This window comes from Osmerus mordax, chromosome 28 (genome assembly GCF_038355195.1).
Source record: "Osmerus mordax isolate fOsmMor3 chromosome 28, fOsmMor3.pri, whole genome shotgun sequence".
Classification (NCBI taxonomy): Eukaryota; Metazoa; Chordata; class Actinopteri; order Osmeriformes; family Osmeridae; genus Osmerus; species Osmerus mordax.
Genome location: NC_090077.1, coordinates 5,915,103 through 5,928,442, shown reverse-complemented (window position 1 = coordinate 5,928,442; position 13,340 = coordinate 5,915,103). Strand labels below are relative to the sequence as shown.

The window sequence follows — 13,340 nt, the reverse complement described above, 5'->3', positions numbered from 1 at the left end:
AGTCCTTACTACTCTATGAAGAACCTTGCAGTTAAGGGCTGAGCAATACCACGATGTGATGCAACCAGTGAGGATGCTCTTAAAGGTGCATCTGTTGAAGTTCATGCAGATGTTTGGAGCCAAGCCAAACTTCCCTTATTCTCCTCAGGAAGAATGGGCGTTTGCATGCTTGCTGTCCGCACCACGTGTTGGAGTGGAGCAACTGTCGAGTGAATTCGAAGTTGGGGACCCGCTAAAGCTTTAGCTCCTGCAACGTGTAAAGGAATGTTTCTACCCCCTTGTCTCTTTCTGTAGTCTATGATCATCTTCATTTTGTCAGCAGTGAGAGAGGTTGTTGTCCTGGCACCATGTTGCCAGGGCAATGAGCTCACCTCTGCAGGCTGCCTCATCCCCGTTTGACATAAGGCCAAGAACTGCAACTGTCAGCAACTGCAGGTACTTCAATAACCACAATGCACAGCTTTGCCTTGTAGGGTAACACGATTCATCAATTGACCCATGAGCCTTTGTTTCTAGGTTGAATATCTAAAGGCATGAGGGTATGTGTGTGTGTTTCTGAGCCTCAATTATCTCTAGAACAGGGCACTGTATGAAGTTGAAATTGGCAGATTGTTCCTCAGTTTGAGGCCTTTGTTTTTTACATTCAACAACAAATGGTATAATAAGCACTATAAAAATTAATATAATAACGGTCCTACCCATACCCCCTCCTCTGTATCCAGCACTGGTCCCAGCCTCCTGCACCGTGAGCACGGCTTCAAGCGTAATATCACAAATTATACTAATATTTGTGAATGCTATGGAAACGTCCAAGTCGGTTTAAAGAGACAGCGTACACACCACATTCGGTGACGTCATATCCTGTCCCATGAAACAAGACCACGTCACGTCACGTACTTGTCTCAATCTAGTGCTAGAATATACTCAGAAGTGTCAGGCAGACAACACATCTTGTAAAACTGTAAATATAAATATGGCAGGCAGTGAAACGGCGATGGTCAAAAAAACTCAGTGCAACGAGTCAGTGTTAATTAGCAACCTCAGACGATTCAGGGACAAGTACATCACCGACGCAAGGAGACGTTTAGATCAAACGGCAACTACAGAAATGACAGATGGGAAAACACCACTTGGAAGTCTTGGGAGTTTACCGGTGAGACAGCCTTGTGTGTTTGTTAATACATGAAACCCATTCTCAGTAATTTAATCTTCACAGATGAACATAACTTTTATGATTTTAGAGGTGTAATCTAACAAATCTAACTAGTTGCTTAAAATTTGGTTTTAACTTCTGGTGAACACTACCCATATACCAACTTTAGAAGAAGGAAACGTTGAACGCATACGACCGTAAACTGTACAGTAGTTTAAGTTATATTTTTGCTTCTGGTGATTACATTTAGCCTACACTTCAACAAATATTAACAGTGTTCATCTGTGAAGATTGTTTTACTGTACATTATTATCTTCTCGTATCTTATCCATTATAAACAAAACCTGTCAGTTTCATAAACTCGTAAGCTCGCCACATCTTATTTTCTGCGATAGTCTAAAAACCAATGTAAAAATCCCGTTGGCTTTTTTTGTCGAGGGAACCATGGTGATACAAACTTCCGGGTTGGCTTACAAAAATACGTCATCCCAGCAATGCTCTGTAACAAAATAATTTGTAAAATAACTCATTTTCTGAGTGTTGATGTTTAATTCCGGGTTCATACCGTCTCCCTTTTCAATAGGTGGATCTTCAGTTCTTAATCATGACTCTGCTTTCTCCTCCTGACCTCTGTCGTCTGGGAGCAACCAGCTCCTACTGGCAGGTCATGGTCCGGGACCCACTGCTCTGGCGATACTTCCTGCTCAGGGATATGCCTCATTGGCCCTCTATAGATCATGTGACCATGCCTCAATTGAAGGACCTGAAAGCCTCACTGTTTGACAGGGAAGAGGATACAGATGAGATGCAATTGGACCCACAACAAGACCTCATGGCAGAGTATGTCTGTACTGCTGATTAATCTAATCACTCTGTCAGGTGTAATCATGACCCTGTAGAGGATGATTGTTAAGGAAACACAAAAAGGACACACAAAAGGTCCCCCATGTCACCACAAGCAATTGGCAGAAATAGGCACATGTCTGTTTTGTTGTTGTTTACTTCCAGGTACCTAAGAGGCTGCCCAGCCTGCAGACAGCGTTTGCAGCCGCCACAGCAACTCTATAAGGTTGTGACTTCTCTCCTGCTGTCTTATGTGATGTCAGCCGAGCCACGCTATGCGATGTTTGGGCCTGGGATGGAGCAGTTGGACGTCTCCATAGTGTGTCGTCTCATGCACTCTCCAGTGATGCTCCCTGTGGTGGAAACTACCCAACGTCAGATAAATGGTGACCACAATCTCCATTAGCTGTCATTTTAGACCCCCACCCTATCATTAGTAATAATGTCAGCAATCTTTTTGTAATTGTAGCTCTAAAATCAATAGATGCTGTAGTGTTAAGACTACTAGGCCAAAATAGCATTCCTGTTCCAGCGTCATTCATAAAATTGTGCACTGTGTTGTCAACCAGGGCACCATAATAATAGGCCCCTCCAAATGCTTGTTGCTGATTGCTGATGCTAAATGCTGATTTTGCTGTGTTTTGTTATTTCAGGGATTGGGTCTGGGATTAGTTACATGTACAAGAACCAGCACAAATTCAATATTCTGACGCTGTACTCAACTAACAGGTAAGGTTAAAGACTCATTTGATTAACTTTAAACAACATTTTTATTGTACTATGGCATTTCAATGTTATAAGTTGTATGTTACCGTGTGTCAAAACACCATAAAATATATAAACCAGTGATTAGGATAGAGGTCTTGTACAGTCCAATCAAAGCTCTTAGCATTCAAGTATCTGTGCAGGGCAGAGAGGGAGAGAGCCCGTGTAGAGCATCTGAGTGTGCCCAGTAAACTCTTCATCCTGGAGGGAACTGACCAGTCAGGACGCCCCATCTACACACCCACCCCTCAGGTCCAAGAAGTGTGCCATATTGTGAATGGCTTCATCTACGTGGCCAATGCTGAACAAGGTAAGAGTGACCCCATCAAAATCAAATCAAATTTGAATTGTATAGCCCTTTTTTACAAGCAATGTCACGGAGGGTTTCACCAGATACCCATAGCACTATTTTCCGGACATCGAAGGCTTATGTAAATCTTACTGGCAGACTGAACTCTAGCTATATGAATTTGTGCCTCCGTGCTTGTGTCGGCTAACAGGTGAAGGGGAGTTACAACGAGCTCGGATGCAGGCTGTGTTGGGTCATGCCAGGGATTGGTCCGACAGACCCCTCCTGGTGTTGTCTTGTGTCTCCAGAGAAGACCCAGACCTATCCAGCCTCGGAACCAGGACCTCCTGCGTAGACATGGCTCAGAGACTTGGTCTGCCCCTGCTACCCAATCCTTGGATGGTAAGCCCCAGTTCACTTCCACTGACAGTCTCTAAGAAAACACAAATGATGACTGTGTTCACTCTCTCTTCACCCTTCCCTTCCTCCCTCCCTCTCTCCAGGTACAGGACACTGTAGCAGAGTCTCTCTCTGGGTTCCTGGACGGCATATCCTGGCTGCTTCACTATTCTGGTGTCAGGTTGTAGAAGTTCACATACATAAGCATGCACACACTAAGAAAGCACACACTCGTATACCTTGATAACATTTATGAAGTATGAAACAAAACAGAAAAACACAAATTTGTGTTTGTTATTGAAAAATATGTGTTTCTTGTTGGAGTTGTAGACTGCCTTGAACAATTTAAATAATTTTCTCTGATTAAAGCACTGGTTTGCAGTTCATATCTCCCAACGAGAGTACATTTATAAATGTACATTTATCCTTTATAAACTACACACCAGCTAGAACACTGCGATCATCAAATGCAGGCCTATTAGAGGTCACCAGAAGCAGTCATAAGAAGATTGGTGATTCGGCCTTTGTCAATTACGCCCCAAAACTATGGAACAAATTACCCATAAATATTAGGGAAGCTAACACTCTAGACATTTTTAAAAGACAGCTTAAAACCTACCTTTTTACCGAAGCATTTAAGTAATTTTATTTCAAAAGGGTTTTCCTACTTTTTAAAGTTGTTTTCTCTCTTGAACAGAGATCTTATTGGGATTTTTATTGTTGTTTGAATTATTTATCACTTGTATTATTGTTTTTATTGATTTTATGTAAAGCAGCTTGAGCTACAATTCCTGTATGAAATGTGCTATATAAATAAAGTCTTACTTACTTACTTACTTACATTCTTTGTACCTCATCTGGTTGAATAAAGGTTACAATTTGCCTTATTTTAAGGAAAAGTGCATTTTGTGCTATCTTTGTTAATTGTTGGTTTCAAAATATGAAGTATTTTATGCAGTGATGCAAGCAACCATTAATATTATTTTTTATTTTAGATACAAAAAATAAATTGTACAAACTTCATGTGTACAGGTTTTTTACTGTACAAAATAAATTAAATAAAGATGGTAATTGTTTGCTTCATTTATCCTTGACACGAACCCCAATATACATAAATCTGCACACACAAGCCCAGTTTCTGTTAAATGCATTTCCAGTCTGTCTCCAGGCAGCGCCGTGGTTGTTTTTCTCAGGATTGGCACATGCTCATACACTCTCAACTCACATCTGGCTTGCAGAGATCAGAAGTTTGTTGTTTGCCACAAGGAGGCACTACCGCTGCAGGTTCCAAGTCACACTAGCTAGCTGTCCTCTCTTCACCCATAGACTGTGGTTCCAACTCACTGACACACCAACTATTCCTCTGTAAAGGTGACAATGCCCTTAGATAACATTTTACGGTCTGCTCTTGTCAGTAAAGTTATAAATGATCCAATCAAGTTCAGGTAGGACAGACCATCAAGGAACATTTAATTGTATTTTTCCTTCCATTTGTTGTATACTGTTTCAAAATTTGTGTTCTGTTCATTCCATGTGCTTCAGTTTTTCACACATGAGGATGAGGACTAAAATGGTCTTCAGTGAGGGCTGAATGTACATCATTTTGTTCTTGTCCCCTTGGCAACAAAGTGAATAATCTCCATAACCCTAGTCTGACTCTTTCCCTCAAAGGGTCCCATAATTGTTTTAATCACAGAAATCAGAGGAATAAATACACTGAAGTGCTGCAATTTGGGGGGGAAATAAAGTGCTGTTTGAATGGCAGAAACGTGAAGATAGCAGTGTTCTCTTGGTGGTAACGTGTGGTTAGTAATAGTGTTGTGTGTGTCTGAGACACAATGCTCTCGTTGGGTCTCTACACTCTGTAAACAAGATGTATAAATATCTGCATGGCTGCATGCATTTGTCCATCAGACAATGGATTATTCTATTAATTAATTGGTGCATGCGGGTATGTGTGAACAGCTTCTGTACTGTTTAAACAAAACATATTTGGGTGTTGAGAAACGTCTCAAATGTCAATCTTATCCTAGGCCTGTGTATTCTGACAGGTATGTGAGTCTGAAGAAATTGTTGTTAATCTCCACTAGAACAGCGTAATTAGTCATTTTTCTAGTTAAAGTGTGCGGAACTCTCTTCAATTAGCCGGTTGTCTAATACCTAGAATCCCAGAACCTCTCCTGGCAGTCACAGAATTATTTCCACACTGCTGTAATTCTGCATATCCAAAAGGAGTTATCCCTAGCATGAGGACACCCATTAGAGCAGGTATGTGTAACGACTCAAAAGCACGACTCGTAGTATTCAAATACAGAAAATAGTATTTACTGTGGTTCACAAATATATATAACAATGAGGCTGGGACGATTGATTCTAAAAGACAAACTAGCAACGAGAGACAGAAACACACGGGCTGTATACACGGTCCTGATTGGCAACAGGTGATGTTGATCAGAGCCGGGGAGGTCAATCACACAGGTAGGGTAGGTTAGGGTAGGAGACACTGAAACGAGAGATGAGTACACACACAAACAGCACATTTGACAAAGACAGGACCTACGGAGTGGGGTGGGATGTGACTATGCAAGGTATACCAACGATCAATTTTGTTTTACACTCAGATCCTGTAGGGGCCTAGTGATCGGCAAATGCTATGCACGCATCTACAAATAGTGATGAGGAGGGGAGCCAGGGTTAAAGGTCACATGACATGCTGTTTATGGATGTATCCATAATTTCTTCAAATAGAGGTTGAAGTAAGAGGAAATCCTAAAATACTTAAACATCGCTTGATTAAACAAGCTATGGAAATGCTTTTGTTGAACCAGACAGAAGACCTCATAAAGGCCATTCCTTAGATAGTCAACTTTCCATCTGAACTTGTGACTTGTTTTACTTGTTAGTGCAGTATCCAGAAATACATTTTGCATTGAGAGATTCTGGAGCTTGCATTAGGTTGTTAGAAATGATGGTCAGCTGTTAGGACAACTGTCATCAGGAGTGTAATTAAAATTGAATGAATGTATATATGTGACAAGGGAGAAAGTTCTCCACTGCGACTGGTTGAAGTCTCCATGGGAGTAGAGTAATATTGACAGTATTTGGAGACAAGGTGACACAATCCTAGCACATGCTGCACCACTAAAACAGGGATAAAGGTGAATATAGAGAGACATGATTGCAACAGACAGTTTGTAATGTTCAGTACACAGCCTAAGTCACAGCTCTTGGCTTGTCTCCCTGTTCTTCTGTATTGGTCAAAAAAGAAAGCCAGGGTCAATCAGAACCATTTCACAATGGTTATATAAGAAATCTTTTTTTAAAGCATAGTATTTCTTGCACTCCGGGCAGTTCAGCCACCCATTTGTTGAGTTTTTTTCCAATGTTGTACAGTATGTCAACATTAAAAGAAGTGTATAGACCAACATTCAAATATTTGTGGGTACACTGTAATTTTGCAAAGCGCAAAATCTTAAAGCTCAACTTGATTTGGATTTGGTCTCAATTAAGGAGTCTGATACTGTTTCGACATTTAAAATTAGGTTAAAAACGTTATTGTTTAGTCAATTCTACGACTGTTAAAGGTAAGTATGTTACTAGCTGGAGGCAACGGGGGACGGGTTGTTTCCATCCTTATTCTATAAGTATAACTTATTTTAGAGTTCTCTTCCCCTGGAACAGATTTCATGTTCCAAACGAGGGGGGCTGTCGCTATCTTGGTGTGTGGGGTTGCATCAAATTCCCCTTTTTTGCTCTGTTAAATTGCTGCAGCAGTCCACACTTGACCGGTGGGGATCTCATTCTATTATGACTGTAACTGTTAGCTGCTCCTGGCATTCTGTAATCCCTGCTCTCCTCTCTCTGTCCCCCCCCACACACATCCCTTGTGGTGTGGGGGGTTTGAGTTGTCAGCACCTGCCTGGTCGTCGGTCAGCCAACGCTGGACCTGGTCGCGAGTCTCCCGGTCCTGTCCTACATCTATAAAGTTGAACAATGTATTTTGGTGTTTCAAAACCCATCGACACTGTATGACTATGTTTAGCCTGTGTTCTGCTCCTCTCTCTCACCAACCGTCTCTGGAGGAGGGGATCCCTCTCTGAATTGCTCCTCCCAAGGTTTCTTCCATTTTTTTTCTCCTGTTGAGAGTTTTTTGGGAGTTTTTCCTTGTCTTCCTTGAGGGTTTAGGTTGGTTGAGGGGCAGTTCTATGGGCGTATGTGAAGCCCTCTGTGACATGCTTGCGTGTAAAAAGGGCTATACAAATACATTTGATTTGATTTGAGTTTCCAGGATAAAACACCTTTCTGCTCCCATTCAGAATCAACAGCCATTCATTTGGAATGCAGACTGAACCTCCCCCTTCCCTTTTTCCTTCCCTTCTTTCTCTTTCTCTCTTGTTTACTCATAAATAAAAACACACATTTGAAATGTAATTCTGAAAATGAACATTAGTACCACCACCCTGAAAGGAGAAACTACACATAGTCCCTGATGATAGTGTAGTGATGTAGTTACCAGTACATATATATTTTTTTTTACCTCCCATACTTTCAATGTTACTCTTACCAGTACCTCCTTTCCTATTCCTCCTCTTCCTCTCTTCCGCCATCAGGGTTAATTCTTTGATTAGTATTCTGCTAAAACAGCCAGCATTAAAACGAGTCAGGTGGCTGAGCGGTGAGGGAATCGGGCTAGTAATCCGAAGGTTGCCAGTTCGATTCCCGGTCATGCCAACTGACGTTGTGTCCATGGGCAAGACACTTCACCCTACTTGCCTCGGGGGAATGTCCCTGTACTTACTGTAAGTCGCTCTGGATAAGAGCGTCTGCTAAATGTAAATGTAAAACACAAGCAGACTCCTTAAAAACATAATTTGCATGGTGCATTCACTGATTAGGCAAAGTATCTTTAATTGCCTTGTTTTGCCCTTGACTGCGTCTCTCCTGCTGACAGTATGTGAATCCCACACATCCCACACAATCTTTATTATTATTTATTTTTTCCATTTTCCGTCCCTCTCCGCCTCACCGACATCATGTTTGGTTATCGTACTCGACGACTTTAACAAGGGTAATCTCAGCCACAAACTCCCAAAATACAGACAATTCATCAAATGCCCAACCAGAGAAGGGAACACTGGATCACTGCTACACTACAGTCAGTAATGCCTACCATGCCGTCCCTCGAGCAGCACTGGGTCACTCTGACCATGCCATGGTCCACCTGATTCCTGCATACAGGCAGAAATTGAAGCTCTGTAAACCTGTTGCGAGGACATCAAAACAGTGGACCAGTGAGGCTATTGAGGATCTGCGGGCGTGCTTGGACTGTACTGACTGGGATATGTTCACGACTGCTTCCAATAGTCTGGATGAACTCACAGAGACTGTGACGTCCTACATCAGCTTCTGTGAGGACTGCTGTATTACAACACGGACCAGGGTGAATTTCAACAACAGCAAGCCCTGGTTCTCTGCAAAGCTCAGAAGGTTGCGGCTGGAGAAGGAGGAAGCTTCTAGGAGTGGGGATAGAGACAGATTCAAGGAGTCGAAGTACAGGTTTAGCAAGGCGGTCAGAGAGGCTAAACGACCTGTACTCAGAGAGACTAAAACACCAATTCTCTGCTAACGACTCTGCTTCTGTCTGGAGAGGGCTCAGGCAGATTACCAACTAGCCCAGAGCCCCCCGCCCTAAGGAGTGCGAGGAAGATTGTGGCCGACTCTTCCCACCCTGGACACACTCTGTTTCAGCCACTCCCCTCTGGCAGAAGGCTGCGGTCCATCAGGACCAAAACCTCATGCCATTAGAACAGTTTCTTTCCTTCCGCAACTAGCCTTATTAACAAGGCCCCAAACTGACACTGACACTCTGTCACTTTACCTCATACACCCTGTCACTTTACTTTATCACATTCAGTATTATTTTGTATTCTATATTATTTTATTCTATATTATTTTATTTTATCGTATTTTATATTATATTGTATAGCTCTGCCAGTAATTTGTTGTACATTTTCTACATTTTATCTTGTTTATTATGTTTACTGTTAAAACACTATTCTGATTCTGATTGTATGCCTATGGGAGGAAACACTGTGAAAGTAGTTTGCATAAACAGTGAATGTCAGTACCAGGTATCAACAAATTGACAGCCTCAACAACTCTGGAAATTAGACAAAATTACCTACAACATCTACAATGCAGTTCATGTGGTTGTATGTACAGTGTCTTTACTCTATTTTCTTCTGTTAGTCTATAGCGCTAGGAATCTCTGTCTGTGGTTCGATGCTCTCACAAACCGGGCACTATGGAAAATGTAAACTTGTCAGGCTCAGGAGACAATGTCATGCAGTGAAGTGGGTGAAGCAGTTTGGATGCAACAAAAGAAAAAGGTACATTTGAGACAATGCATGGTAAGTGGAGCAGATAACACAGCACTGATAACTGTAATTTCAGAGTAAACTTTATTGAAAATTATATGTAGGCAATAAACTGTACAAAATAATGCAACACTCCTACGGACCTTATCACAAGTTTACAAACGGGTGTTTTTGTGAAAATTGTGTGTGTGTTTATCTGATGTCTGTTTATTGATTTAGTTGACAGAGAGACAGATAGACAGACTGCCTGACTGATTTACTAGGTAGTAGATCTAAGTCGATATTAATCACTGGCTGCATCACAGGCATGGGCACTGCACTAGTGATCTTAATAAAACGGAATAAATCAATATATAGCCAATACACATACAAATGTGTGTTCAATTTGTCATGATAGGGTCTTGTGAATATACTGATTATAGTTTACATTTTGTCAAATACAATGTGGAAAGTGTCTGAATCCTTTTAGAAGGCACTGTAGGCTTGTGTAAAACTCAGCTCTTGTCATCCTAATCTAATAGACACCTGATTGCACACACACAGGTCACTGGCATCAGTATTGCAATACCATTTTTCTCTGTTGCTTAAAAAAAAACTATTATATTATATAGAATATACATATATATAATTTACTGTTGACGATACAGCTCACCAAACACAAATGGATTTGTAAAGTATTCTACATACAGAACGAACAATAGCAAAAAGATAAGACTTCTGCCACTCATACAGTGTGATATAGCCCAGACAAATATCAAGAAACAGTACCAGCTCTTCAAGAAACAATGTATGAATTTTGTGTCACATTTACATGTATTCATTTAGCAGACGCTTTTATCCAAAGCGACTTCCAAGAGAGAGCTTTACAAAGTGCATAGGTCACTGATCAAAACAACGAGATAGCCCCAAAACATTGTGGATAGCCAAAACATGAAGCATACTTTGTGAAGCAAATATGTGCCAATGGGAAGAACCATAAGAGCATGTAGTTAAACAAGTTACAATTAAACAACATGAACCTCAAAAAAAGTGTTGTGTGACATACAATGTTGTGTGGCAGGGAAATACTTTTTTGAAAAATATATGGGTCAAGAACGGTTTGGCTGCGGCCTCGGTTGCTTTATGTGAGAACTAGTGGATCCAATGACATTGTTCTCATGCCACATTCAATTTAGCATCCAAAATGACCTATCTGAGGTCACCCAGAAAATCGGAGGAAGGAATGCATTCTTTTTCTACTCTTTATCTTAAACATTTCAGTTAATTGACCAATGGGTTTGACCTGAAGTGAGTTATTAATGGGTAATTATTCATATGTCCATGCATTCAACTGTAACTGAAATGGTAAGAACAGTATGTCTAAATTCAAACAAAGGCTTGATGACTAAAGCGGAGGGGAGTCAGGTGGCTGAGCGGTGACGAAATGGGGCTAGTAATACGAAGGTTGCCAGTTCGATTCCCGGGCATGCCAACTGATGTTGTGTCCTTGGGCAAGGCACTTCACCCTACTTGCCTCGGGGGAATGTCCCTGTACTTACTTTAAGTCGCTCTGGATAAGAGCGTCTGCTAAATGACTAAATGTAATGTAAATGTAAAGCAGTAGATTAAAACAGGACATTTCCCTGGTGGTTCTCTGTGTTTATTGAAATGTATTTATCCCCAGAACCAAATGTAAAACAATACAGTTTATTTAGCAATGTAAAAATTGTGAGGTTAAACTCTATATAGGTCCGATCTACTGACAGCTTGTAACCTTGCTTGGTCACTTCTAATGTCCTTAATAGACACCTTTTGTTTTAATTTCATTTGAAAAAGGGATATTCTACAAGATGTTATGTGTACCATTTGTGCACTCCTGCAAAATGTAACCTCATACCAGGCTACAGGAGATGTGCCTCCCACTTAACTTGCATCTTGTCACATTTGAGTTATAGTTTGTTTACCTCGGATCCCTCTCCACCGCAGAGCATTTTATGCACATTGCAGCCCAAGGAGAGGCTAGGGGTAGCCATAACTTCAGGCCATATAAATGAGGAGGTGAGAAAGAGGTGGGGTATAAATATATAGGGACAGCACTGCTCGATACAGACAGAGCAATTCCATCTTTCTTTACAGCAAGACGATTTATAATACCCTTATTCTGGAAGCCTGCCATGGAAAAAAAGGCAGCAGGCAATTAGATATGAACCGACATGCGTTTTTTCCCTCTCCACTTTTCTGCCCTGCACAGAGCACTTTGTATATTACAGGCACTTGTTAGCAGCAGAGTTATGAATCCTGGCGCCCACCTACAAAATGCAGCTCAGCCGAGTCCATGTGGATACAAATAGCAAAGTGTTCATGTCTGAGTTTGGAGTGTATGCTATGGGAAATGCATGTCAGTCTTGATGCTGAATATAAACAGCAGATAGAGAGTATGTGTGTGTGTGAGAGAATGAGACCGAGAGGGAGGGTGAGGAATAGAGAAAACGTAAACAAATAGACATATGATGCAAGGACACATGTGTGGGAGGAAGAATAAAGTTGTTAGAAGGTGTGAAAATCAATAAAAAACAATCTTCAGTCTTGAAGAGTCATGACATGCTATTGCATGTACCTTTGCACTGAAGATAAGATACCAATAATTTTCAGTATTGCCTTAAATGTGTGTGTGTGTGGGGGGGGGGGGAGAGTATTATAATTTTGTGTCCAAATATCAAGGAAATGTGTATTATAGAACACATTTTATTATTGCAATATTGGTACAGTTCACAAGTAACTTTCAATGACAATCAGTTTAAATTCCAATTACCATATATACTCTTAAATTTGGGCATTAAAAAAGGTATTTGATTTAATCTCTGAGATGTAAACACCCTTATTAATCGAGCCCTTATTAAGGGGGCCTTGGTCAAGGGTTGCTTTAACTGACAGCGCTGACCATAGACCATCGCCACATTTACATTTTAGTCATTTAGCAGACACTCTTATCCAGAGCGACTTACAGTAAGTACAGGGACATTCTCCCCGAGGCAAGTAGGGTGTCTTGCCCAAGGACACAACGTCATTTGACACAGCCAAGAATCGAACCAACAAACTTCTGATTAATAGCCCGTCTCCCTAACCGCTCAGCCATCTGACCCCCCACATGACATCAGATGTCCGGTGGGTCGTACACGTGAGCTGAGTCTGGACGAAAGGCGTAAGGTTAAGGCTACAATTTTGTACGCCTATTTTTGCGATTATTAAGTTTTTAACTTGGTGGTCTGATAGACCTGTAGTTTGGATAGGTACTTTTTGAGAAATCGTAAAGGAAAATTATGATAACTTGAAAATGTTCACATGTGCCTTACTGTCCTTATGAAAACTGTAAACCTACCAATTGGAATGTGTTACCGAGCTGAGAGCTGGCATTCTCACGAACCCTCTCATCTCTCGCGCCATAAACCTCTGGTTTGCTTGTCCTCTTTTTCTCTGCTGCAGTAAAGATTATTTTTCTTTTTTTTTTACCGGGCGGGGGCGCTTTGCTGTGTGA

At 41.2% G+C, this 13,340-nt stretch overlaps 1 protein-coding gene across 1 annotated transcript; it reads left to right on the top strand.

The window, feature by feature from the left end:
- Positions 1-897: 897 nt before the first annotated feature.
- Positions 898-3,938, top strand: fbxo4 (F-box protein 4). Its single transcript, XM_067231396.1, has 7 exons — positions 898-1,153; positions 1,737-1,993; positions 2,162-2,382; positions 2,650-2,725; positions 2,905-3,071; positions 3,262-3,452; positions 3,554-3,938. Exons 1-7 carry the CDS (start codon positions 974-976, stop codon positions 3,635-3,637), a joined length of 1,176 nt encoding a protein of 391 aa, XP_067087497.1. The 5' UTR covers positions 898-973; the 3' UTR covers positions 3,638-3,938.
- Positions 3,939-13,340: the final 9,402 nt, after the last annotated feature.